Genomic DNA, 26,773 nt, shown 5'->3' with positions numbered 1-26,773 from the left:
AGGGATGCGGCGTGGAAGAAGGGAATCAATCAGACTCGAGTGGGCTCGGTGGAGCAAGGAAAGTCTAAGACTGGAAAAGTGAGGTGCTATGAAGCGAGGAGAGATCAGAGAATAGAATTGTGATGAGTCAATCCTCATATGGAGGGCAGCGAACTGGGGAAAGGACGATTGTGTTATTGTTGTGCCCTTTGGTTGATCACTGGAATGCACAAGAAGGGAAAGAGAAGAAGACCAGGGACTGGGGATGAATCTCAAAAATCTGAGAATGAGCACACTACCCTAGACTACGATTCGAATGATCTGCGTGTTCCTGACGTCGAGCCCAATGGGACGTGGTGCGAGACGGTCTCAGCTGGTCCTTACTTGAGGTGCCTGGCCCTTGTTCTTCGGCCCCTCTCTGGAGTGTTCGAATCTCCCAGGTTTCCCCTAGCATGCAGATTTGGATTTCTGATACACGAATACGGCACTAAGGTCAAGAACCCTAATAATCCAAGTTGCAATTGATGAACCCCTAGTCCGTGATTCCCGGTGCCCATATCCAGAGTACTGTAGTGACTTGTCCATCCGCTCCCGTGTGTTCCACTGCGATCCATAGGAACCAGGAACCACAGTTCATCCCGTTTTGGTGATCGTACTAAACCCCCCACTCGGTTGCAGTAGTCTCCCATAGACCAACATGAAATCAAGATCACAAAGTATGAACGCTGGATGGCTTGACAGCTCGCATGCTCGGACCCAAGCCTAGCGTCCGTCAGCTGTGCCCGCACTCCACGTCACAAACACTGAAACGGTGGCGACGAGACCTAGATGAGTTTTCGTCATCCATTCCCAGTCTAGAACAGTACTTTTATTCCTTAGTGGTCATTTGCGACATCCACCTACGTAGTGCATAGAGCATTGATAATTTCAGTATTCAGGGACATTTTCTCCCCGCTGTCAGAAAAAGGCGTCACCCGTGAAAAGGTCATTATTATTCGGGATAGAGTTGTGCGATACATCTCTCGCCTTCTTCCCGGACGAGCTCAGCTCAGCCCAATTACCCCCTTCTACAGATCATTTTCTTTTTGTCTCCCCTGACCAAATTCGCATCTCTTTGGCCCGATCGTGAGCCGCACGGAACACTGCGATATGTCAGTTGCCACACTCGAGAGTACTCCGGTCCATACACATACGTTGCCGCTCGGTCTCGTCTAACCCCCGGAGGAAATTCACGCCCTCTCCCACGGCACCACGCGGGTTATGCGCGTGGTCGGCGATTTCTGCAGCCCGTTTCTTGAAGGTCTAGGATCAGGCAATTGTTAGTGGTAACAACTCGTATAGTCCATAGGGCCCATTCAACCTACATCACTCAGCACATCGACCATATCTTCTTCCTCGAATATCTCGAGAATGCGCTCGCTTAGACTGTAGAAGTGTGGTGCTAGTGCGCGTAGGTCAACTGTGCGGGGGTCGGCCTTTAGTGCATTCATCACCCGCTCTGAAAGGGCCTCGGGCATGTCGAGAGTGACGAGACGCGAAGTACCCAGGCGCGCACTTTTTCTCGGTTAGTACCAATCTCGTCCGAGAGTAAAGGTCATATCTCACCCGATTGAAAGCATCTCACCCAACCATAGTGGAAGGTCGATGCGAGTCCCCGCTTTGATCTGGTGCTGGTCAACGGCTGGTCATGATACACGTTTGCTTTCGAGTGACATACATCCTCTCCGGGGTTACCTTCCAGAATTCCTAGACCGGGGACTTCCAGCTCAAAAGTACACGGCAGTTTCTAGGTGCCGTGGTGTTAGCCGGGGAACGCTCCAAGCTAAGAGATCAAATATTGGAGTTGAACCCACCTGGGCATCAGTCAAGACGGAATCAATATCGTAGTAGGACATTTCGGCACATTGATTCGGTCGCGATCCCCGCGGGCCGTTGCTCGTCGGGTGTTCCAGAGTTCATTTGATATTCGCGCGCGTCCAGCGGCGCGTGGTCACGTGTAGAAACATGTAAGGAATTTCCCACTTGCCTAAATGAGTTACTGCCGCGGGTGTCTCCGCAGCTAAATACTACATACAATATGCACTCAGCACCCCACGAGATACCCGATCATTAACTGCATATTCACCATCTGAGAAGATTCAAATGACCTTAATCCTTTGACACTGCTAAGGAGGACACACATTTCCGACCACATGCCCCAAATGACACGGGACGTTACAATGTTAAGTAAATCTTGGTCAAGATTTGACGTATTGGCCGGCGTCGTACACAATTCACACTTTACCTTGTGTCGTTCAATCAAGATGCGGTGGAAGGCCACATATGTGTTGAAGGAGGACGCGGTCCGCTGAATCGGTGATGCGAACCTTGGAAACCATTGGCGTCTATTGCGTCTTTCGTGTTCGCACTGTTCTTGCTCCTGCTGACGCCGTTGCCAAAGCAAGAGAATACACTCCCTACGACTTCCCGCTCCAGCATAGAAAAGCACAAAACTACCCAGTAATCGAAGTAGGGCCTTTGCCTGCAACAACTGACATCATTGAAATAGCCCGTAGTCATGCAGTCTCAGGTCGAGATGAGTGAGAAAATATACAATTTACGGACGATCTGAAGGATTGACGAATGTGTAATCTTTGGATGTTCTCTATATAACGAAGACATAGTCGAAAGAGACGGAGATAAAGGATTCGCCGTTCTTGAACTAGAATTCGGTGAAAAGGTATTCGAAACGGGAGGAGTGACTATGACCTAGAGATTTAGTATAGTACTAGAGCAAATCTAAACATAATGCTAATCCAATCAACCTTTGAGCATTGCCCAGGCTTGTCGTCTCACATTTTCATTGGTGGTCGTGCTACCTCGCGTTGCATGATGTTTACTCAGCACTAGCTAGCATACTCTTGAATCATGCCGAGGTAAAGATGTCAATTGATAATTTGGTCGCTCTAGACGTCAATGGTATAATCGAACTCATCTGACATTCGCTCCATCTTCCACGACCGAGTGACGTTCTTAAGGTCACCGGAAGAAACAGGCATACGACAGGATACTTGCAGAAAGGCGATCGAAATTTAAAAGAATGGCAGGTTATCCTGCAGCCGGTCACATAAGGAAAGAGAATAGATTGTGTCTTGGATCATGTCCTCGGTCCGACTTTGAGATGAGATCCTCATCAATGTAGAATCAGGCCTAGTGCGTTGCCTGCAGGTGCTAAGCACTTTTGAAATTTGCCAGTGCAGGGTAGCAATTGGCATTAAGACCCACATGTTGATGTATTCATCAAATCCGTACCTTCTCAAGTTTACTTAGAGATCATTAATCAATGACTGACACCACACCTCATTTGTAAGTGTCGAGAAAGTGCCCACAGATTGATTCGTTCCCATCGCATTTATTATTCTTTGACACATACTAAGCCGAGAAAATCTTCCCCGGTTATTGTGATAGTCTCTCGGTGCACGCATCTTTGTTTTCTTGACTAGGGCAGAAACAGAGATAATTCGCTTGCTGGTGATGAGCTCACATATGACAAGATGGCCAAATGGGGCAACTCCTCCGTGAAGGTGGCCCGCCCTGCGTTCTTCAGGGAAATAGATGAATCTTTAGCGCCCAGCTAGTAAAATTGCAGCAATATAACCGACACCCACGGAGAAATCCACAGAAAGCCAGGATTCAACTCCCCGTACGCGACCCCTGACGTTCCAATCGGCAAGGGTGAGAGAATGACATTAGATTATTTCAGTCTCCGCCTCGATTAGCGGGGAGTCAATCATTTCTTGAAAGAGAGAAACGTGTCGAGAATGATTCTTTTCTCGGCCCTGGACTTGCTATCGGGTACCGATTTAGTTAACCATCACTCACTGGTGGTGGGGAGACTGGGTGTAACTTGAAGTATACAGTCAACCTATTGAAGAGGATTCTCGGTCGGAGCCTGAGGACCTTGGAGATTACCTTTCTCATAGTTCCAAAATCATAGCTTGGTACAATGCTTGTTTCCAAGTGGATTGCCGTTGCTGGCCTATTAGGTGCTGCAGTCGCCTCTCCTGGCAAATCCTTGGCGAAGAGGACAACCGTGCAGGATGCGCTGTTTGGCTTGTGAACGAGACCGAAGTTACCAACGATCTAAACGACGCTTATAAGACTCGCATGCCTAATTATCTCAACTTGGTCTACCCTGTCATTGATTATCATGACACTGCGCCAGTCAATTCCTTCCCACCAAGCGATATCGACACCACTTTGGGTAGTGGCTGGGCTTACTCCACCCTCAGCTCCGACTGGACTCAATGGATTGGATCAACAGCCGCGACCAGTGCCGATGACTACGGTTCTTACTCAGTGCTGTATCCTGACGGCAACCTCAGAATCATATCTTTCAACACCAACTTCTACTATAAAGAGAACTTCTGGCTGTATGAGAAAACCATGCAGTCGGATCCCAACGGTCAGTTGGCATGGCTCGTATCTGAGTTAGATGCGGCCGAAACAGCTGGTGAGCGCGTCTGGCTCGCGGGACACATGCCCATGGGAAGCGGAGACGCGTTCCACGATGGATCGAACTATTTCAACCAGATCATCCAGCGCTACGAGGCGACCATCGCCGCCGTCTTCTATGGACACACCCACAAGGACGAGTTCGAGATTGCTTATTCAGACTATTCCAACCCCACAGCCGACACTGCGACCGTGATGTCTTATATTGCACCAGCTCTGACCCCGACCTCTGGAAACCCTACCTTCCGTGTTTATTCCGTGGATCCAGTCACCTTTGGTGTGCTCGATTTCGAGGTATACATCGCGAACATGTCGGATCCGAACTACCAGACAAAGCCAATATGGGAGAAGTACTACTCTGCGAAGGAGGTCTATGGCTCTCTTCTCACCCCGCCTGTGACAGACAGCTCTGCTGAACTGACTCCGGCTTTCTGGCATAACGTGACTGCTTTGTTCGAGAATGACGATGCTGTATTCCAAGACTATATTGCTCGCAAAACTCGAGGTTGGGATTATTTATCTTGCACTGGAGACTGTAAGACCGATGAGATCTGCCAGCTTCGTGCAGCCGAATCGCAGTATAACTGCGTGACTATCACCCCCGGCATCAGCTTCAAGAAGCGTGATATTTCCACTGCATTGCACCAGGAGAATGCACGTGGTGAGTCTATCATTGGAACTATGTTCTCGGATTTCGATGGCACCGTGTCTGCGCTCCAGGCCTCCTTGACCTCGAGCTTCCTGAGCACCACAGTCAACTCTACAGTCGTGTAAAGCATGTTCGATCAGGATATCGAAGGACTTCTGTCATAGTTCGCCAAATTAGGTTAAACTTCCGAAATCGTACCATGAAATATGCCTTGATTTGAGGGCGCCGTCTCCACTTTCAGATAAGACCGTAGTGCTGATAATGAATAGTATAGACCAATAATTTGTCTCGTCAGCTTTCTTAGACAATTATAAAACTTTCCTCGAGGCTTGCCCCACATTATCAGGCACGTTCCGTAAGCGTGATGGGGCAATTGGTCTACTCCTGGATAGACGTCGACTCACCATATTGCCAGCAGCCTAGCGCCTCTGTAGCCCCGGAGAATTTTAAGAAGAGTATAAATGATTTATTGGATGTTCCGCCAAGGGACTAGTTCATCTCGGTTAAATGTCTGGGACGTCCGGCATACCGACACGTGGGCCGGTAATAGGCTTGCGTGCTCCCCATTGACGCTAAGCTGTAATTGCAGTTAATCACAACTAACGCATCTCCGGAGGGCTCTAGGCGAGAGAAGTATATAGACCGTGTCCAGTGCCTTTCTCCAGTGTTACATCAAGCAAGTCTATTTAATACAAAAAGCTTCGGCAAGTCATTCGTTTAATCATGGCCAACTCTTTGTCTATCCTTGGAGTTTCTGCTCTGCTGTTGGCTGCCGCGGCTAATGCTGCGACGCTGGCCCCAGCCAATGATATTGTGTTTCCTTCTACCTCGAACTCTCAAAATCCTTTGATTTATTCTGGAGGCAATACTCCTTGGTATGCTGGTCCCAACGTCAATGGAATCGATAACTCTGTGCCCAAGAAGTGCACCGTGCAGCAAGCAGCATATGTTGTGAGACATGGCAGCAGGTATGACACTTAGTGATAGCCCATAAAACCCTTTTTTTAACATGCCAAAGATTCCCCGACTCTGGATCGTATTCGTCCTGGGTTGGAATACACGATAAGGTAAGATTCATTTCGGTTCTTTGGTGGTCGTCAACAACTGACCCGACTGAAAGATCCAAATCGCCGTCAATGGCAAGGGTTTCAAGGCTCGTGATGAGCTCGCCTTTATTCCCGACTGGAAACCAGTCTTGACCAACTCAACTTTGCAAATCGCTCAAGAGTCCATGACTGGATGGAAAGAGGTATGGAATGCATTGGCTTGCTCAATTATCTGGAGTGGTGTTGATGAATATTAGGCTCACGATCTTGGTTATCAACTTCGTGCTCGCTGTGAGAATTTCCTTCAATGTTGTATTGTGACTATGACTGATGATGACAGATCCCGACTTCTACGAGGATGGAAGCCCTTTCTATGTCTGGGCGAACCAGTACGCCTCTCCCATTAGCAAGTCTCGTGTAGTCCAGACTGCGCGCGCCTTTGTTCAGGATACCTCTACGAATTCGCTAGCACCTCAGGCACCGTGGTTAGCGTCAACTCGACCGGCTCTGTCAGCGCTATTGGTAATTCTCTAGGACCTTCTGATTCATGTCCTATGTTCGGCGCCACATCCAGCGGAGGAAACAATGTCACCGATTGTAGGCCTTTAGACCATGTCAAGTATGAAGGATAGCTACTGACCAAAACCTCTTAGTTGATGCCACCTGGGTCCCGAAAGCTCTGAAGCGTATCAACTCCATGGTCAGCGGAAAATTGACCTTTGACGAGACCGATATCCTGTTCTTTCCCTATCTGTGCGGATACGAGAGCCAGCTGACTGGTAATCTCAGCCCATGGTGCAGCGTGTTCACTCAGGAGGAGCTACGTAACTATGCCTACTCCCAGGATCTGAGCTACTACTACGGTGTTGGTCCAGGTGCTTCAGGACCGGCTCCTAAGCTTTTCCTGCCTTTCCTCCAGAGTCTGACCACACTGTTGAGTAAGGGACCTGGCCAGACCGGTGTCACTGCTGATGGCGGCAGTTTCACTGTTCCTAACCTGATCATGGCTTTCCTCAATGATAATCAGATCGCCGAGATGACGGCTGCGATGGGGATGTTCGATGACGAGGCCCCTCTGCCCGATGACCACGTCCCGAAGGACCACCTTTATAATGTCTCTCACTTCATCACCATGCGTGGTACCGTTGCGTTTGAAGTTCTGAACTGTGAGGTTAGTTCTGGAAGGAAAACTTCGGACGAGCTGTATCTTCGCATTCTCTTCAACGATGCCGTCTACCCCATTCCCCGCTGTCAGAACGGTCCCGGCAAGAGCTGTTTGTTGTCGGATTACATCTCGATGATCGAGAAGAAGAGCAAGAAAGCCGGCAACTGGCTCGACTACTGCAATGTGACTGAGACTAAGGAGCCCGTGGCTGGAGCTAGCTTTTTCACTGACCTGTCACTGGACTTCTTGACTATGGTCAGCCCGTGAGCAATTGCTCTTTTTGTCCAGGCTGTGTACCTCGATCAATCGAGGCGTCTGATATATGATCCTTGGGGCTCTCGCTGGCGTCACGTCCTGTGTATTACCCTCGGCTTCCGAGGTGTGTTGGGTGACTAGATCCTTAAGAGTATATGTCAGACCTGGAATATTAGATAATATTGTGCTAAATAAGCAGCCATGCCTTTTCTCCCAAAATATCAATCAACTGATCAATCAATCAAAGCCCCATTAACCTGATCCAGCTTAAGTATGCAGGTACTTCGTCCGAGATCAATGCAGAACTTGGTGTCTTTCAATCCAGATCCCACGCATAACCCTACATTATTCCCGTGAGAGGAAATATTTCGAAAGAATGAAAGATGTCTCAGAAGAGCTTGAGAAAGACACAAGAAAAGTAATGACAAGAGCGCATTAACAAAAATTGGCTATGAGGGAGGGGGGAAGAACCCTGGAAATCTCTTCACTGTGGCTTGCTGGCTAGGCTATTCGTGCATAAGCTATAAATTTGGCTGGTCCGAAAAGGCTGAAGCGAAAGTCTTCCTTCCGCCACAGCGGTGAGAAGTGTTGTGGGAAGTGCAGCGAAACCAAGGGCGATCCCATCATTTCGTGTCCTGGGCCCGTAGCTTATCCTGATGACAGAGAACCAATAGAACAGCCTCATCCTGATGGTCATCTAACCTTTGCCAAGCAACGCCTATCTTCAGTCAGGCTACAAATTGGTGGTAGATCCCATGTTGTTAAGCAAAATTAGGGACTGTTCTGACCACGAGACAGCGGATTCGGCAAGGGAGCATGCGCAGCGAGACGAGTCGAGCGGCAATCAAAATCAAGGTCAGCATGTGCGTATCATACTGCAGAGTGCAGAGCGGAGAAGGCAGAGAGCTGAGAGCTGAATGCATCGATTACAGTTGTTCAAGGCGCGAACCAAGCGGACCAGAATCCAGCTTGGAACCTTGCAAAAAGGCCCAGAACGCCCCGTGCGTTTCCCCACCTGCCCTACGCTTGTGGAGAGGTCTGAGGTTGGGCTCCAGTCACTAGTGGGCTTGGTGCTCTAAACAGGTATAGATCAGGCTAAACCTGTCTGCCCTAGTCTCGATATTGATTTGAGGTGGTCCAAGACTTGAGATGTTCCCGATGTTCCCCTGCCACAAACTCGACCAAACTCACCGTGGCTTGGCTGTCAAAAGTGCCTTGGTTTTAGAGTGGGCATCATTTCCGCCCCGCCAGGGAACCCAGGCCCAAAAAGGGGGTGACAATCCAAATTTAGAGAGGCGAAAACATTACAGTAACACGGATGAAACATCCCGCTGGTCCCTGAATTCCCTTCCCTTCATATGGAGTTGAACTGAACTTCTGCATTTTCCTTGCTCTTCGTCTTCCCAGGCTTCGGTCTGGACGACTCTCTGATCATGGCCTATAACCTGGTCGCTCAGGTGGATGAAGTGGCTTCCCACTCGGGTTCCGACGCATCGCGCTCCCCGTCTCCGACTCGAATCTTCCACGCTCGCGATACTGATACGGGCCTGGGACCGAACCAGCTCGAGTCAGCCCGGGTCGACGACAACCCGGGACTGGGCCGACTGGGCTCCCTACTCCAATCCATGTCCTCCACGAGCTACGATATGGTCGAGGCCGAGGACTACGATGTCGATCCTTGCCTTGCGAGGCAATCGAGCAACGCCCGGAGCATTCCGCCGCTCAACACCACTGTCGCGCGACATTCCTCGTTCGAAACCCCCTTGCGCAGCGCGGCCAGCGATCTTCCCACCCCTCTTAGTCACCCAACCCCGGACCTTCAATCTATTCAGGGCGCCTACAAAGGAAATGTAGAGCGGTTGGAAATGAGTGCGGAGCGTCTCAGCCTCCACTCGGCAGACATTGGCAGCGAGATTCGCAGGATGGACCTGGAGCAGAAGCGGCGCTCTTGCAGCTCCGCCTCAAACTCAATCAAGATGCGGAATGGAGCATTCTCCCCAGGGGGCATCGCGTCACCTATTGGATCGACCATCTCCACGCGACAGCGCTCCGTGTCGGGCGCATCTCGCCTCGCCCAGGTAACGGAACCTGAACATGAAGGTCACTTCTTGGACAATTTCCCAGCCCCGTTGCCGATCCTCCCCGATTCGGACACCCCAGTCTATGCGCATGACGATGAGGTCTATCACGAACAATACGATGCCTCCGGTGATATCGAGAGACCGGGCACGGCAGCTTCGGGTGATACCTATCAGAAGGCCCGAACGCTATTTACCGACTTCGATGGCGTTCATTTCGCACCCTTAGACCGCGGGATTTCCGGACGGCAGCTATCTCTCACCCAACCGCCCCTTGCCAGCAAGCCGGAGCCATGCAAGGAACCCCGATTGGGCGAGCACATGGTGTACTACCCAGCTCCTGTCCCGCGCATGCTCAACCTCCCCCCAAAGCTATCCCGCAAGCCAATTGTAGAACGCGAAAAGCGTCGCATGCAACTGTTGACCTCCATTGTCGCAGAAGACAGGAAGGCGGAGGCATGGCATGAGCAGGAAAAAGCCAATGGTAATCAGAAAGAGAAACGCCCGTCCACAATTCCACCGCAGCTTCGTGCAAGCGTCTTCTTTGAATCTCCGAGCCAATCGATCGAGGTCGATGTGAAGCAGGATTCCGCCGTTGCCACGCTTGATAGTATTCTCGACGCTTCGGCCAACGCGCCTGTATCGGCCTTTACGGATCACCCTTATGCCGGTCAGGTTGGTTCCCACGTGTATACGAAGTCGAAGCGTAATACCATCGCGAATCCGAAGAGATTGAAGGCGCAGAATTCTCAGCTTTCGATGGGTCAGCATCAGAGTTCCCAACGAGGTAGTGCGATTGCTTCGGATGATAGACGGGATGAAGAGCATCACGATGAACATGATTCCGAGCTGTCAGTCAGTGAAGAGGAAGATCATGAAGATGCGTCAGGAAGCGAGGAGGAGGACGACGACGACGACGATGCAGTCTCGGATTACGTTGGGCCGCCAAACACACTATTGGCAGAGCTGGAGTTGCGGAAACAAGAATTGAAGCAGCGACAACGTACATTCGTGCCCAAGCCCACACCAGGGATGACAAAATCTCTCCTCGAGCTGGATGCAATGGCCCAGATGCAGAGCGAGAAAAGACGCCGGCGACCGGTCACCCTGGCATGGGATAGTCACAACGCCGATGACGAAGATGTTCCCTTGGCTTTGCTTTACCCCGAGAAATCCAGGTCAAATCTTGCAGATGAGGATCGTCCCGTTGGGTTGATGGAACAACGTCAATTCGAAGAAAATGAGCCTTTGAGCTCACGTCGGGCGAGACTTCGAGGTGAACCCGTTCTTGAGAAACGCCCTGTCACTATGTATTCGGAGGCTGTTCCGCCCTCGTCATCAGCACCAGAGCCAGAACCAGCGACAGAGCCAGGGAGTGATGATGAAGGTGAGACGCTTGCAGAGCGATTAAGGCGGTTACGAGGGCAGAAACCGACAGAGAGCGAATTTGCTCATGATCTCCTGGCCGAGATCGATAGTCGGGTTGGAATCGCACCTGCATCTACTTCTGCTTCTGCCCCCGTAGAGCCCGTGGTAGCTCCAGAGGAAGAGACTCTGGCACAACGACGTGCTCGTCTTCAAAAGGAGAGTGGCGGCCAGCAGGCCAATGTCAAGAACCCCCGTATGCGACGTAGTATGGCTGCTCTTCCCCGAGTTCGACCCAGACATGTCGTCCGCCAGTCATCCCATGATGTTCTTGGTCAGCCCGGCATGATGCAGTATGGCAACCGAATGTCCATGCAGCCATTTGCACACCAAATGCAACCGCAGAGGATGAACCGAGCTTCGCTGCAACCATCTTACGCCTATGGAACAGGACATCCGCCTGTTTATCCATACAATATGGGCATGAATGGCATGGTGTATCCTCCCCCGGGTGCCTATGGCCCAACCACGCGACAGCCCATCATTGACCCCAATCAAGCCGATGTCATCGACCGCTGGAGACAGAGCGTTCGCTATTAATATTCACCAGCATGTTTGTTTCTTATGTCTTATTATCCCATTCCATCCTCATAGCGTCGTCGTTCAAGCGTATTCTTTCTTTTTATTTTTCTTTTTTTTCCCTCTGGTTTGAATTTGGGTCTGAATATTCATGTAGAGTAGCAAGCTTGTGTATGATCTGAAGAGGCAATTGGGTCTTTGGTGGGTTTCAATCTTGCATCATGTTGAGGCCTATCTCCTTCTATCTTTTGGCACTCTTGCCCTAGTGATAGCAACTTGAGGCCTCCTCACCTTTACCGGGTTGGTTTGATAGGAGGCCCACAGAACTCCCCGTCACAATATAATTACCATACACATGGTCAAGAATTTAATACTTTGACCTCTAGGAGTTCATTGCTTTCACCTTGACTCTACCTTCTCACGCCTCTCCATCCTACAGTCATATTTCCTTTCAAGCCATCAATTCTGTTATTCTCATTCTCTCCAATTAGTCCCACACAGGCGTATCTACCGCCAGGATGGACCGTAGAGCGGCTTCGAATCGCAACAGCGGATGATCTACGCCAAATACCAGAGGAAATAAACAGTGCATCCGAGATTTCACATCTCTTTCGCCAACACGGAAATTGATTTCCACGAAACTTGGTTGCTACTGAAGATTGGTGATAGTTTGAGAGTGTTGTGCAAAGCAGACTACCACTCCGGTTGTCCAATTAACTTTCGGATACTTCTTTTGCGGCAAACGAAGATAAAACAACCCGAACATATAACAATAAGTTAATTCTCACCTGTGGTTTTCGACGAAATGATGTACAAAAAGAACTGAATCCAGGAATGGGCTTGTAGGCAATATAGCTAGCGGGGAAAGCGTGAAGTGACTAGAGCATAGTAGAGTTCCTATTCGCGGCTATGCTAGAGGCTATCGATCTTATAGCAGTTGAGATGATAGTTAATATCTGCTCCCGCGTCCGGCTTAGGTTCCCTCTAATCGTCCCCCCTCCAATGTAAGAAGAACAGATACTTCTTATTAGATGGCTAGTGACCTAATTAAGCCGTGTAAGGCGAGATTCTGCCTAGTGTTACTCCTCTCGATTAGGATAGAAGAAGCACTCTACTAGAGAGGGCCGGGTGTTTGTTGATCCGGACTGGAATATGGAATATGGAATTATGTGAGGCAGACTATCCATGGTTCAGTGCGTCAGTGGTACTAAGATATACATTTGTGGCCAAAATCATCTCCAAGCCAGGTAACAACGGACCTAACATAGTTGCCCCAGTGGCAGTGATATTTTCTGCGAAGCTAAAGCCAACATTGAACTGCATAAAACGAGCCGCTTTACTGCATGCACATGTGAAGCTCGACGCCAAACACGAGGCGAAGCTCCAGAGTACCGAGTACGGGAGCTGCACCCGATTACTTTTCCTTTATCGGCCGATCATTCATTGTTATCTTGGAGCCTTGCTTCTCCGTAGGTTTTGTCTCGAAATAATTATTCTTTAAGCTACAAAACCCCCTGGAGCTTTCGACCCAAGTGGCTCGTGAAAGCCCCACCGGTGCCTGGTATGTGAAATTGAACGCGGTCCTGCTTCACTTCCAAGGCTAAGACCTGCTGCAGACGATTACCGCCATGGAGTGCCAAGTCCCTTGAACCCTCACTCTGCTTTATATTGGTGCCCGGGCACACTGGATCTGTGGCCACGATGCCTCCGTCGACTGTCTTCTCCTACTGGCGACGCGACCGTCGCTCAACCGCGCCACCCGCATCCTTGCCCGCACCATCTCCAGCCTCGAAAGGTTCAAATGACAGCCCACTCGGCCCTCCTCAGCTCCCCGAGATCCCTGATACCTCTACCATTACGACCCCGTTGAATGGTTCTCAGTCAGACGATGCCCCGCCTTGGGTTGATTCCCCGCTAGGGCATGATGCCTCGAAGCTCAACTTCAACACGTCCGTCGCGCAGCTGTCTTCCTCTGCGAGCCTGGCCGTTCCGTCGCCTTCCCCAGAGAAAGAAAATCGCCCACACTCGAGTTCTCACGAGAGTGTGCCTGAGCCAGGCCTTGCGTCGCAACCTCACAGCTCCCAGCCGTCTGACAGCATGCTGAGACCAGAGCACGGAGATATCGAGTTGAACTCGAAGCCGAATTCGCCTTTTCGCCTATCTTTCGGGGGGAGACCACGCAATTTACAAACGCCAACTAGTGAGGGACAGAAACGTTCTCCTACTGCGGGTTCAGGGAGCAATTACTTTGGATTGAAAATGTCACCAGGGGAACCACACCCCGAGAAACCGATGCTGCCACACAAGGAATCCAGGATAGAGGGTGCGATTACTCGGTGGGCAGGAGATCGTGAAGCACCGGGGGATCATACCCATCACAAGCCGGGGAAGGCAATGCTTCACCTTTTGAACCCGATGTCGCTGCTTGCTCGGCGCCGATCGTCTCAAATTGGTAGTTCGCGTGTGGACAATTCGAAGATGAGTGCGCAGAGCTCGATCCCTGCAATCCCTGATGACTATGATCCTCGAATTCGCGGAAACATCGTGCATGACTTCTCTGCGCCCAGACCGCGCCGCACTGCATCTGGCACTCCAGGTAGTGGCTCTACCATGACTGAAGGCAACAGTAATATGCAAAATGCTTCACCGTCGCAGGCTGGTCTAAGCCCTGCCACCCGGTGGAATGACCAGACGAGAAGACACAGTGATCACTCACCCGTGTTTAAAGAGCATTTTGAGGACGATCAGAATGTACTCCAACCCGAGAACAAAGGCTATCTCCAATCGCCATTATTAACGAACCCAACACAACATGGATACGAACAGGCAATTCCAGTCTTTGCTAGAAAGCTACCTTCTCATTTGCCCGAGAAGCAAAGTCCTGAGCCTGCGAAACTGAAAGCGTCCCCACCAGTAGAGCTTCCTGCAGAGCTCCCCGCAGAGCTCACTGCTGTGTCATCGAAGGCAACTACACCCGAAGCGCAACGAAACCAACCAGACCCAGACATCATTCCAAATGTGCCACATCCCCCCTCAAGCGTTCCAAAGCATCTGAAGAGCAATGCGTCGCGATTCAGTTTCGACATGGGTGGCGTAGAGTCATCCGTCCAGGAGAAACTCCTCGAGGAGAGACACAAGGCGAAAGAGGCTACACGCAAAATGGAAGACGGATATTTTGATGATTTCGACGATGAATTTGATCATGACCTTATGGACGACTTGGATGGCTTGGAAGAGAAGATCCCGGGCGTCAATGCTGATGCTGACGAGGACGATTTCTCCACGCCCTATCTTAACGCGAAATCTTGGGCTGCTCCAAAGCTTTCGCCTGTGGTTGCGAGCCCCATTACGCCTGCGCCACCTGGGATCCAAGCCGATGCGACTCCAAAGAATTATCTTGACCCTGAAGCTGATTCTCCAACTTCATCTTACTCAGTTGACGACAATGAATCTCAAAAAGAGCCCGCTCAAACGGACCAGTCGGTCCAGATCCAACAGACATTCTCTGATCACACTGAAACCTTGGGAGCTGCGCCACACGGTCCAGATACCCAACAAACACAGACCATTAATGTTGAGGACGATATGTACTTCGACGACGGCGAATTCGGCGACCTTAGCCTCAACGACCAGGATAGAGGATTTGACGAGTCTGTCTTTGACGATGTGACAAGCCACCTTTATGAGCGGAAGCCAGTTATGCCACAAGATGCTCAAAATCCAAAGACTGATGGGTCTGATGATGATTCTTCACAGCAAGACATTGACCTGGAAGGAAATGCTACTCACGGCCTAAAGCACATGCCCAGCGTGGCTAGTACTTACCAGACGACGTCTGTCAAGCGCGGTCCACTCGGTGAGCCAATTCCCAACCTGGGACCTACTCGGGCTCCTGGTGGAGTGCTCACGGAGCAAAATCTGGATATATTACACAACGCTTTGGCTTTTGCAGCCAATGAAGCAGCGTGCAAGAGCCGCGTTGAGCGCAATTTCAGTACAAGTGATCGGTCTCTAGGTAAGGAGAGTGTCCAAACCGCCCAGACGGTTGATTCTCAACCTGGTCTGGTATCGGATGATAGCCACCTTAGCCAGGGGCCTGATTTTATAACCTTTGAAGAATCCTACGAGGATCAGATCTTAGATGATGATCCGTACTGGGATGACGCGATTGTTGCCGCAGCCAATGCGGAAGCTTTGGAAAACGACGACGAGGGCTTCTACGGCCAAGAGTTTGGGTTCTATGCGGAGGCACATGGTACCGCCAGTTCCGAACTGACGAACGGAGGCTATTTTGGCCCTCGAGGCGTCGAGAGCATCACTCGCAGCCACAGCAGCCGTGGCAAATTTCAAGAACCCAGCCTGACCCCAATCACTGAACGCAGTGAATGGAGTACGCGCAACTCTGTCATTTCGCTCAAGGCAAATGGTGCCACTCATTCGAACCCTCCCCAGGCAAGCCCCGGTCTAGCCCAGCTGGTGGATATGGGTAACCTCGATGACGAGATGTCGCTGAGCGCCCTCATGAAGCTACGCCGGGGTGCGTGGGGCGGAAGCAATGGAAGTTTGCGGAGTAGCGCGGCCAGTCCGCCAGCTCATACTCTGCCGTCCTCCAACCGCGCCAGCTTCACAGGGGCGTCGGAAGTAAGTCCTTCGGATGCGCGGCCTTCAACCGACGACGAGCTGGCAGGAACTGTCTTTCACCAGGAAGACATCAACCACACCTGTACGGCCTCACCGCTTAAAGATCTTGCCGATCTCCCGAGCCGCGGAACAGACGGGCCGAGCAACACTGAAAGCGATGTTGACATGCCGGCCTTGATATCTCAGCATCTCAATGTTCTATAGTCCTTCATTGGACATAGTCGTCGTCACTGTTTTGGCGTTCCTCTTTGCACATGACTTTTTTTTGACCATCTAATAACGATCTAATGACGACCTGAGTGACCGCACTTCCCGTTGGCAATATGATCTGCGCGCTCATGCTGCTTGTTTGTATTTTGGGAGGACAGGGAGATTTTACAGCTACTGTATCATGTCTATATGGAGGGATGACACCGAAACAAATCCGTTAGGATCGGTATATAGAAGACATTACAAAATGGTAATTGAGTTGACCACTCCTGGGCCGAAAACACCCGTGTATGGGCCGAAATGCTTAGCCGGAGGGCGGAGAGTGGCTCTGTCGTCACATCAAAATATCGGCTACTGTTCGGGCTGACTCAGCGTACCAGCCTCAGGCCGTCCTTTCCTGAAGGCCTTGTTCTTGTTCTGGCGCTCTCTTGCCTCTTGCCTCTCCATTCACCTTCCCACCGTTTTGTATCAGCAGAGTTTCTGCTCTCTGATGATTTCCGTCTCTATACAGGTGTTACGGCAGTACTAGTCGACACCTGTCTTTTGCGAATAGCCCCTTTTAGTACGTGTTCACTTCCTTTCCTCCGTGGTTCGGTATCCTCGGCAGATGCATCACAAACCTGGCAATCCCCATCTACTGGTGAATTTACGAGCAAGTCCCAAGCTAACTTGCTCGCGTCTAGCTGGCTTGACTCGAGACCTCCCGTCGTATCTTTTGAGCCTGAAACTTCAGATTTCCTCCTTCTCATCCCAACTACTCGATTCATCTTTGCGATCACCGAAAAACTCCGCAATGTTTAGAAACGCTGCTTTGAAGGCCACCCACAGCGGTCTGCTGCGTGGTGCGACCTCAACATGCCGTCGATCCGTCCACCTGGCCGCGAAGAGCTCGAACTTGGGCCTGGCTGCTCGCCGTCCTTTGGCTGTTGCCAACCGCGTCTTCAATGGCGCTCGGCTCTATGCTTCATCCGCAGAGGCGGGAGTGGTAAGCTACCAAAACACCCTGAGCACCCGCGATCCAATTCGAGATGCGGGAAGGGAATCCCCCAAATCCCGGCCATTTCACTAACGCGACGGCGCGATTTTGCCTTTCCTGAACACTAGGACCCCAATGATTCTTTCCTCTCCGGCAACACTGCCAACTACGTTGACGAGATGTATATGGCCTGGAAGAAAGACCCTTCCAGCGTCCACATCTCGTGGCAGACCTACTTCCGCAACATGGAGGATGGCAACATGCCCATCTCCCAGGCTTTCACTCCTCCTCCGACCATCGTCCCTACCCCCACCGGTGGTGTTCCCCAGGACATGCCTGGCGCTGGCATATCCGCTGGCACCGACGTCACCAACCACTTGAAGGTCCAGCTTCTTTGCCGTGCCTACCAGGCTCGTGGTCACCACAAGGCCAAGATTGACCCTCTCGGCATCCGTGGCGATGCTGAGGCCTTCGGCTACAGCAAGCCCAAGGAGCTTGAGCTCGACCACTACGGTTTCACTGAGCGCGATCTTGACCAGGAGTTCGCCCTCGGACCCGGTATCCTGCCTCGCTTCCTGACCGAGGAGCGCAAGAAGATGACTCTGCGCGAGATCATTGCCGCCTGCGAGAAGATCTACTGTGGCTCCTACGGTGTCGAGTACATCCACATCCCCGACCGCAAGCCTTGCGAGTGGATCCGCGACCGCTTCGAGATCCCCGAGCCCTACAAGTACTCGGTTGACGACAAGCGCCGCATCCTCGACCGTCTGATCTGGAGTTCTAGCTTCGAGTCCTTCCTCGCCACCAAGTTCCCCAACGACAAGCGCTTCGGTCTCGAGGGTTGCGAGACTCTGGTCCCGGGTATGAAGGCTTTGATCGACCGCAGCGTTGAATACGGTGTCAAGGACATCGTCATCGGTATGCCTCACCGTGGTCGTCTGAACGTTCTGTCCAACGTCGTTCGCAAGCCCAACGAGTCCATCTTCAGTGAGTTTGCCGGTTCCGCTGAGGCCTCTGATGAAGGCTCCGGCGATGTTAAGTACCACTTGGGTATGAACTTCGAGCGTCCCACTCCCTCCGGTAAGCGTGTGCAGCTTTCTTTGGTCGCCAACCCCTCCCACTTGGAGGCTGAGGACCCCGTCGTGCTCGGCAAGACCCGTGCCATTCAGCACTACAACAACGATGAGACCAAATTCGACAGCGCCATGGGTGTTCTGCTCCACGGTGATGCTGCCTTCGCCGCTCAGGGTGTCGTCTACGAGACTATGGGCTTCGAGTCTCTTCCCGCCTACTCCACCGGTGGTACCATCCACATTGTCGTGAACAACCAAATCGGTTTCACCACTGATCCTCGATTTGCCCGTTCCACTCCCTACTGCTCTGACATTGCCAAGTCCATCGACGCTCCCGTCTTCCACGTCAACGCTGACGATGTTGAGGCTGTCAACTACGTTTGCCAGGTCGCTGCTGACTGGCGTGCCGAGTTCAAGCGTGACGTTGTCGTTGATATTGTCTGCTACCGTAAGCAGGGTCACAACGAGACTGATCAGCCCTCGTTCACCCAGCCTCTGATGTACAAGCGCATTGCCAACCAGAAGGCTCAGCTTGACACCTACGTCGCCAAGCTGATCGAGGAAGGCACCTTCACCAAGGAGGACATCGATGAGCACAAGAAGTGGGTATGGGGCATGCTCGGCGACAGCTTCGACCGCAGCAAGGACTACCAGCCTACCTCCAAGGAGTGGCTGACCTCCGCCTGGAACAACTTCAAGACCCCCAAGGAGCTGGCTACTGAGGTGCTCCCCCACCTTCCCACTGCCGTGGATGCCAACTCCCTCAAGAACATTGCCGACAAAGTCAGTGGTGCTGATGTCCCCAAGGACTTCACCCTCCACAGGAACTTGAAGCGTATTCTTGCCAACCGCAAGAAGTCGGTTGACGAGGGCAAGAACATTGACTGGTCCACCGCCGAGGCTCTTGCCTTCGGTTCCCTCGTTGACGAGGGCTACCACGTCCGTGTTTCCGGTCAGGATGTTGAGCGTGGCACCTTCTCTCAGCGTCATGCTGTCCTGCACGACCAGGAGACCGAGGCCACTTACACTCCCTTGAAACACATCAGTGAGAAGCAGGGTAGTTTCGTCATCTCCAACTCGTCCCTGTCTGAGTTCGGTGCTCTTGGCTTCGAATACGGTTACTCTCTGACCTCTCCCGAGGCTCTTGTCATGTGGGAGGCCCAGTTCGGTGACTTTGCCAACAATGCTCAGTGTATCATTGACCAGTTCATCGCCTCTGGTGAATCCAAGTGGCTGCAGCGTTCCGGTCTGGTCGTCTCTCTGCCTCACGGTTATGACGGTCAGGGTCCTGAGCACTCTTCCGGTCGCATGGAGCGTTGGCTCCAGCTTTGCAACGAGGAGCCTCGCGTGTTCCCCTCTGCTGACAAGTTGGACCGCCAGCACCAGGACTGCAACATGCAGATTGCCTACATGACGGAGCCTTCCAACTTGTTCCACATTCTCCGTCGCCAGATCCACCGTCAATTCCGCAAGCGTATGTTTCAGTTTCCTCTACATTTGGATATCATATACTAACCATTCTATCAGCCCTTGTGATCTTCTTCTCCAAGGCTCTGCTGCGTCACCCCATTGCCCGCTCCGACATCGAGGCCTTCAGCGATGATTCCCACTTCAAGTGGATCATCCCTGACCCCGCCCACGGCACCGCCATCGATGCTCCCGAGGAGATCGAGCGCGTTATCATGTGCTCTGGCCAGGTCTACGCTGCTTTGATCAAGCACCGTGAGGCTAACGGCATCCGCAACACCGCCATCACCCGTGTTGAGCAGCTTCACCCCTTCCCTTGGGCCCAGCTGAAGGAGAACCTGGATAGCTACCCCAACGCCAAGAACATTGTCTGGTGCCAGGAGGAGCCCCTGAACGCCGGTCCTTGGTCGTACGCGCAGCCCCGTCTCGAGACTCTTCTGAACTCCACTGAGCACCACAACCGCCGTCACGTCATGTACGCCGGTCGCGCGCCTTCCGCCTCTGTTGCCACTGGTACCAAGTCCGTTCACCTGAAGGAGGAGCAGGAGCTTCTCGAGGATGCTTTCTCTGTTGCCCAAGAGCGCCTCAAGGGCGAGTAATTGCCTTTTGATTGGGTTTTCCTAAAGAGATAGCGTCTGTTTTAGTTTTGATTTTGTACTACCGCACCCTAAGCATGAGTTGCCGCTTGTGCTCGCAGCTGGTGTATAGACCTGTCGTGCTCTTTCCTGATTATCGACGAGTTTATACCTAGATCCCCCATGTTTGTAAAATACAATTTCATTTACTTGTTGCAATTTGGAGTTTGCCGAGTTGATAGTACTTCCTTCGTACGCGTGAAAACTTTCCAAAAAAAAAAATAAGGCCATGAAGAAGAGTCTGAAAAAGGTCTTTTTTTTCACGAAAGTGACACTGGTAATAAGGCCTTGATTTCTGGGTCATCATGTCTTTGACCTTGTCCGTCGCGAGACTGGAAAAGTATTCAACGCCTCGAAAAGCAACAAAGCACCCCAGTCTTCACCAGAAACCAAAGAGCTCCAAGAAATCGGAAACAAGACAACCCAGAGGTACCCCAAAGAATGACCTTGAAATACCACGCCGTCCGCAGGGTCGATGTCGTCTATCAAAACGTCAGCATTTGCTTTACCCGCAAATTCCGTTCCAACATACCGTCAAGCAAAGCTGCTTCATTCCAACATTGTTAATACACAATGCCAAAAGCCCATTACTGAAAGTCCACAGCAGCACCAAATTGGTCCGGAACGACTTGTAAGAATCATCCAAGTTGACTTCCTCCTTCACCTCCGGCTCCACCCACTTCTCCAAAGCCCTCTTCACCGTGAGCTCAAACTGCACATCAATATCAACCTGCGGCTTCTCCGGCTCCTCTAGATACGGCCCCTGCCCTGCAGTCGCCTGAAGATCCGATTTCGTCCTTGCCGAGGGCAGAGCATCGGCCTTATCAGACCCCTTCGTTCCCCATGATACATCATGCCAGTTGCAAAAGGCATAGACCATCAGGATATTGATTGACGACGGCATGCCTAAGAAGTACGCCCAGGACGAAGTGAACATGTGCCACGGGTCCATGTACAGGAAGCTAGCGATGAAGTAGATGCCGTATGTGGAGACTAGGGCAACGAGGACGATTCCGCCGGTTGAATTGATGAAGGAGCTTAGAAAGCCGCCGATGCCATCTTTGAAGTTGAAGTCGAGATTGTCGCCTGTGAGGGCTTGGGCGACGAGGTAGAATGACAGGACGAGAATATATGCTTGGACGATTGAGAAGTAGATGAAGAGACAGTGTATACGGGAACTTGGATCTGTATATAGCATTTTTGTTAGGAGGTACTACGACGGGGATGGTCAGATTTGCGACGGACCCTTTTGGTCGATTTCCCAGAGCCAGAATGAATTGGAGCATGAGGAATGCGAGATAGCCGATTTTGAAAATGTTGTTGACGATAGGTGTAGCTTCGCCTCCGAACGGCCAGCCCTTGAAGTGGTTCACTGCACTTGGGGTTCCGACGATGTCCATGATGACTGAACTAGTGAGCCAGTATGAAGCTGCTCGTGAATCTCCCATCAGCTATAGTTCGAGACAGACATTGACATGGGAAGATACCTAGTGAAAACCACGTCATGATCAATTGACAGATGTTATAAACAAGCTGTAAGTGAAGAATGAACAATCGAACCCAATTGTGCCCACTCTTGTAAATTCGATTGAAATGCATCGTCGCATATAGACTCGCGGCGAAAGATCCGTTCAACCAGCGCCTTCGCTGGCTGAGAAACTCCGGTACGCCTTCAGGTACATCGGTCTCTCCTTTCGCAGCTCTGACATATGTAAGCTTCCATTGGCAACCGGCTTTAGCGACCAGCTCAAAGCAAAGGATTCGATCTTCAGCTAAGAACATGTTCTTCTTGAAGATATTCATCCCTTCGATTCCCTTCTTCCCCAATCTTTCAGAGAGCGTATGGTCACCGTGGAAGTATTGTTCCAGAGGTCGTCCGACTATAGCTCGATAGCGATAGGCCGAGAATGCTCCTGGTAGAACGCTCACATAACCAAAGGTGCTTTCCAGAGGCTTATCAAGGATATTGGATATTTTGTACTCGAAGTTCTGGGCTGCAACGATTGGGTTCCAAACCTTAGTCCATCCGCGGCCAAGGAGGGCGTGAATCTCTCCGCATGCGCCGCCGAGGTGTCGGTCATTGTAGAATGCTTCCCAAAGGGTGAGCAGTGATTTGTGACCTGGTTTCGTACCGGCGTCGATCAGGATACAGACTTCCGGGTTTAGGATGCGTCCGAACGCATTGAATAACCAGCGATGAGAGTTGATCTTCTTGCTGTTTTGCTGTTTGAGGCAGAAGATCATTTGAACGGGGGAAGATTGGTGGGGTCGTTTTCGAACGGGCGGACGAGTTGTTGGGTTGGTGTCACCGATAGCTGGGTGGTATACTCAAACTATGAGGATTCAGGATCAACGGATGTTAAGTTATTTCAATGTCTCGGGGGGGGGGGAGAGGAACATCCATCAGTGGTTTGATTGAAGAGTAGCTTACAATATGAGCCACGGTTTCTCTCCCATCCACATCGTGTTTCATGACACCATCCTGATATACCCCCACGGTGGCAAGCATATCCAATGTTCTCTTGTCGCAGGGCTTCAGCCCGTCAAACACCAGACAGACGACAATCTTCTGCCACGCTGGGCCTCCCTTGGTCCAAAACTCCGTCTTTTTCAGATTCACAATGTCCCTGACATTCTGCATGACGCCGTGCAGGGTTCTCGCGGTAAGAACCTTATCTTCATTGTAGTAGGTGATCGCGATGAGCATCTCTGTATGCCGATTGTACATCGAAGGACGGAGATTGTATCCATGCTCCAGTGTGAATTCGTCCGGGTCACATGTTGCCGCCGTGTCTGTCTCGATTAGTATCTTGTCGAGAGTCAGCTTCCAGCTACTTACATCTCATATGGGTAAACTCTTCAGCGGGGTCACCCTCCAGGTCGCGGTATTTGGCCTGAACGGCATTGCGTATCGCACTAGGAACCGGATAATCAACGCTCAATACGGTGCCATGGACCAGTCTGATGCGCCGTGTGGGATATCGACGTAGTATTCCTGAGGAGTTTCTTTGCCTTTGTTCCCAGTGCTTTGAAATTATGGGCCCGGTCTCAACAATGAGAGGCTCTGATGGTGTACTGGATTTTCCGTCGTGCACCTCCGAGTAGCATGGGCTCGAGGGGAATAACGTACTGGCGCTGTATGATGGAGTAAAGTGTGACTGGCTCCGTGTACTGAGATGCTCCGGTGCGCTAGATGGAGTATGGGGATACAGAGGGGGAGGCAAGAGGAATTGTCTCGATTGATCGTGCTCATCGGACACGGAAGTTCTCTGGGTCAACAGTAAGTTAGCCTAGTCAGAAGGGCACTCGCAGGGCAATGTCTGCATTGGAGAGGCACATACCCCATCGATTACTGGGTTCTCTATGGGCAAGCTACCACAAGGCGGATAAAATGTCGGGTCTGGCGGTTGGTCCATAGTTGGTACCGGTCTACGCCAAAGCAGTTCAAAAGAACAGATAATATAGAAGAAACTAGTATTGTGCCTGGTGAGGTAGCCCAGGCAGCCTTATCGGTAGTGGTAGGACACTGTTGTTTCACATGCGAATTCAGAATCAGGAGATGGCATGAGCCTTGTGTGGATGATTGTTACTAATTTGAGATCTTGATAAAACCTTGCAGATTCCAATTTGGAGCTGTCAGATAACTTGTAAAAATAACTTCACTCGGCCTCGAGGGCGCGTTGGGACTTGCCGGCCAATTTAGAGAAGCAGCGCAACGTTTGAAAGTAGTCCAGACCACTGGGTATCTTTCGGACCCTTACTTATAGAATTTTGAAATATCTGAGACATCCATAGGAAGTTAGAGGACAGTCCATCAAGCTGGAGATTAGAGTACCTGATCCTTGTGGCATGTCTCTGCCCACGACAATGCTACCTAGGGAGGCAATGATGCATAATCTCACGTCCAATGCCATATAAAGATCTTTTTCTCATTGACAGCGCGGACGGGGATCCAAGGCTGGCCATTAGCTTTTCTCATTCTCCAACAGGGTATATGGGTACAAGATCCCAACTTGGCACTAGTTCCTGAGCTCAAATGGTCTGCCCCACTTCCCTTAAGATCTGAGATGTCATAAGGATGGACTAGACCTAGAACTGATCCCGCAGTTGTCAGATCAAGCAATTGGTAAAGTGAAGCGTACCTACTACGGCGACTTCCGTCTTCAGTTGAAGTGGCTGGGCCGCCAGCCGGACACAAATGTTCTCTCAAGATAGTCATCCCAGTCTGGGCTACCATGGATCTTCCTGATGCCAATTGGGCCACACAAGATTTGTGCTTGGTATCAACGCCTGACTTCGAAGCGAGCAATGTCCAATAGACACACCATTAGAAACACCAAGTAGAGGTACGTCTTGGCCTGCAAATTGAGCCTGTCAAAAGAAAAAAAAATATCTACTAAAGTCTTTGACCGATGTTTTCAAAGACGAAAATGATGAATCCCAGTGATGAACAGGGAGATTCGGTTCCTTGTCCTTGTATTCATTACAGTAACCAAGTTAGCAAAACCAAAAATCTCAAACATGAGGTGTCACCCCAAGTGGAAATTAGAACTCGGATATTGAAGACTCGATCAGAATCTCGAGAGAAGCTGACATGAACCTCCTGATTTGCAGAAAAAAAAGAAATCAAATTTGCAATTGAACTAGGTTACATTCTGGCAGGCGTATGGACTCGGTGCTGGTTTGAAGGCAATGCAGAATGGACCTGTTCGTTTGTATCGGGACCAGTCATGCAGCAGCTCTCAGTAACTAAAATTTAAAGAGATTGCTGCGTATCACGCATTGAACCCTTTGGCTATCTTCATCAGACCGAAATCCCTCAACTAGAGAATAAACGTCTCGAATCATTCAAGGCCCACATATTCAGCATAAATCGGCAGTTCTCTCCACAATACTTCCATGATCAATAGGCAAGCCCATAAGCCAATAGCAGATCTCGCTGGAATGTATGCAAAGCAGTAGCCGCGGAACTGTATCTGCAATCAGTATAACGTTGCAATGGCGTTTATTTCGAGGGTTGTTGCTGAGCCCGGCATTACTGATGGTATACAGATTAACAGTGTTCACATCAGGGGCTGAATTGAAAACAATTTTCCATGCACGTCTAGTTTCAATTCTTGCCATACCAATTCAGGACTGGACGGGGAATCACATGGAACTAATTATGCAACAGATAGGAGGGATCGCCGATCGCCCACAGCTATAAGGTTGGTCCCATTTCCCTTCCATCTACGACGTTTCTACAGCAAGAAAAACCTCCTACCAATGATACTATAATTCTACTTTTACAGACTTGATAAACATGCACCTCACCTTTGTCTCCGTCCTCGCCTTCATTGGAATGGCCCTAGCTGCCAGCTCTCCGGCTCAGGTGAGTACCCCATTCCCATAGAACAAATCTACGAGTCTTCAACTGACTTAATGTTAGCTTGCTGTAGGAGCAACCTGCAACAAGGATGGAAGTATGGGAAACTGTGCTTCGGGATTCTGTCTGGTAGGTGCAATCATTCCTCTTCTTTTAGTAAGTTACATAAGAGATCTAATGTTTGCTATTAGCAAGAGGCCACCGCGGCGACTGGAAAGTGCCAATAAGCGCAAGTTGCCGGTGACGGAACAGTGTAACAGGCATAATTCAACTGGAGAAATACTGGTCGTTTTCAATGGAGATTGAATCCCTCGATGAACAATCGGAGATCATTGATTCTTTCCCGTGAGCGTCGATTCTCCTATCAAAGGTTGCATGTTCTAATTAATACTTCAATAATGTCACTCAAGCTTTTTCCACTACTATTGTTTTGTCTCTCTCCGATGTCACCTCCTAGCCTGACTCTGACCCGGAGAATATTCTTAAAGGATCTCACAAAAAATCAGTCCTCTCTCCAACTTCTTCCCAGAGATTTTGTTAGATTTAATGGGAATTCTTTCCACTCCTTGTTAAGATTTAATTCAGACATATCTTAAGATGTACTAATCATAAGAAAGGCCATGGCCACTTTCTTAGCAGTAATTTGATTGTTTTATCGGGTTACTCTGTATATGCATAGCTCAAAGATCAATCACTCTGCTACCAAGACTGCTTTTGGGCATGATATTCGGCATCTGCGCCGAAAATGTCGATCCAAAGGTATTCATCCATCAGGCTAATGGATAACAGTATATGC

The 26,773-nt window shown here is 50.6% G+C and overlaps 7 protein-coding genes across 7 annotated transcripts; 5 read left to right on the top strand and 2 right to left on the bottom strand.

Moving 5' to 3' along the window:
• Nucleotides 1–1,053: 1,053 nt before the first annotated feature.
• Nucleotides 1,054–1,874, bottom strand: psf3 (DNA replication protein PSF3; the record flags this gene model as incomplete). The annotated part of the gene is made up of 6 exons (XM_056970136.1): nucleotides 1,054–1,121; nucleotides 1,173–1,281; nucleotides 1,344–1,533; nucleotides 1,585–1,643; nucleotides 1,697–1,765; nucleotides 1,833–1,874. 6 exons carry the CDS (start codon nucleotides 1,872–1,874, stop codon nucleotides 1,054–1,056), a joined length of 537 nt encoding a protein of 178 aa, XP_056820168.1.
• Nucleotides 1,875–3,964: 2,090 nt separating this feature from the next.
• On the top strand, nucleotides 3,965–5,247 carry N7477_008472 (acid sphingomyelinase; the record flags this gene model as incomplete). The annotated part of the gene is made up of 2 exons (XM_056970135.1): nucleotides 3,965–4,004; nucleotides 4,058–5,247. 2 exons carry the CDS (start codon nucleotides 3,965–3,967, stop codon nucleotides 5,245–5,247), a joined length of 1,230 nt encoding a protein of 409 aa, XP_056820167.1.
• Nucleotides 5,248–5,845: 598 nt separating this feature from the next.
• Nucleotides 5,846–7,600, top strand: N7477_008471 (phosphoglycerate mutase-like protein; the record flags this gene model as incomplete). The annotated part of the gene is made up of 7 exons (XM_056970134.1): nucleotides 5,846–6,090; nucleotides 6,141–6,189; nucleotides 6,243–6,371; nucleotides 6,426–6,459; nucleotides 6,509–6,557; nucleotides 6,638–6,765; nucleotides 6,822–7,600. The coding sequence occupies 7 exons, from the start codon at nucleotides 5,846–5,848 to the stop codon at nucleotides 7,598–7,600; spliced, it is 1,413 nt and encodes a 470-aa protein (XP_056820166.1).
• A 1,421-nt stretch (nucleotides 7,601–9,021) lies between these two features.
• On the top strand, nucleotides 9,022–11,631 carry N7477_008470 (uncharacterized protein; the record flags this gene model as incomplete). The annotated part of the gene is made up of 1 exon (XM_056970133.1): nucleotides 9,022–11,631. One exon carries the CDS (start codon nucleotides 9,022–9,024, stop codon nucleotides 11,629–11,631), a length of 2,610 nt encoding a protein of 869 aa, XP_056820165.1.
• Nucleotides 11,632–13,311: 1,680 nt separating this feature from the next.
• N7477_008469 (uncharacterized protein) lies at nucleotides 13,312–16,455 on the top strand (the record flags this gene model as incomplete). Its single annotated transcript, XM_056970132.1, has 1 exon — nucleotides 13,312–16,455. The coding sequence occupies one exon, from the start codon at nucleotides 13,312–13,314 to the stop codon at nucleotides 16,453–16,455; it is 3,144 nt and encodes a 1,047-aa protein (XP_056820164.1).
• A 799-nt stretch (nucleotides 16,456–17,254) lies between these two features.
• On the top strand, nucleotides 17,255–20,576 carry kgd1 (alpha-ketoglutarate dehydrogenase KGD1; the record flags this gene model as incomplete). The annotated part of the gene is made up of 3 exons (XM_056970131.1): nucleotides 17,255–17,446; nucleotides 17,566–19,984; nucleotides 20,038–20,576. 3 exons carry the CDS (start codon nucleotides 17,255–17,257, stop codon nucleotides 20,574–20,576), a joined length of 3,150 nt encoding a protein of 1,049 aa, XP_056820163.1.
• A 380-nt stretch (nucleotides 20,577–20,956) lies between these two features.
• N7477_008467 (Chitin synthase C) lies at nucleotides 20,957–24,028 on the bottom strand (the record flags this gene model as incomplete). Its single annotated transcript, XM_056970130.1, has 7 exons — nucleotides 20,957–21,094; nucleotides 21,145–21,790; nucleotides 21,858–22,041; nucleotides 22,100–22,835; nucleotides 23,044–23,405; nucleotides 23,452–23,881; nucleotides 23,954–24,028. 7 exons carry the CDS (start codon nucleotides 24,026–24,028, stop codon nucleotides 20,957–20,959), a joined length of 2,571 nt encoding a protein of 856 aa, XP_056820162.1.
• Nucleotides 24,029–26,773: the final 2,745 nt, after the last annotated feature.

Source organism: Penicillium maclennaniae (assembly GCF_028827695.1).
Source record: "Penicillium maclennaniae strain IBT 15551 chromosome Unknown utg000007l:1.0-4884863.0:1.0-4888362.0, whole genome shotgun sequence".
NCBI classification, from domain to species: Eukaryota; Fungi; Ascomycota; class Eurotiomycetes; order Eurotiales; family Aspergillaceae; genus Penicillium; species Penicillium maclennaniae.
This window is presented reverse-complemented; position numbering and strand designations above follow the sequence as displayed.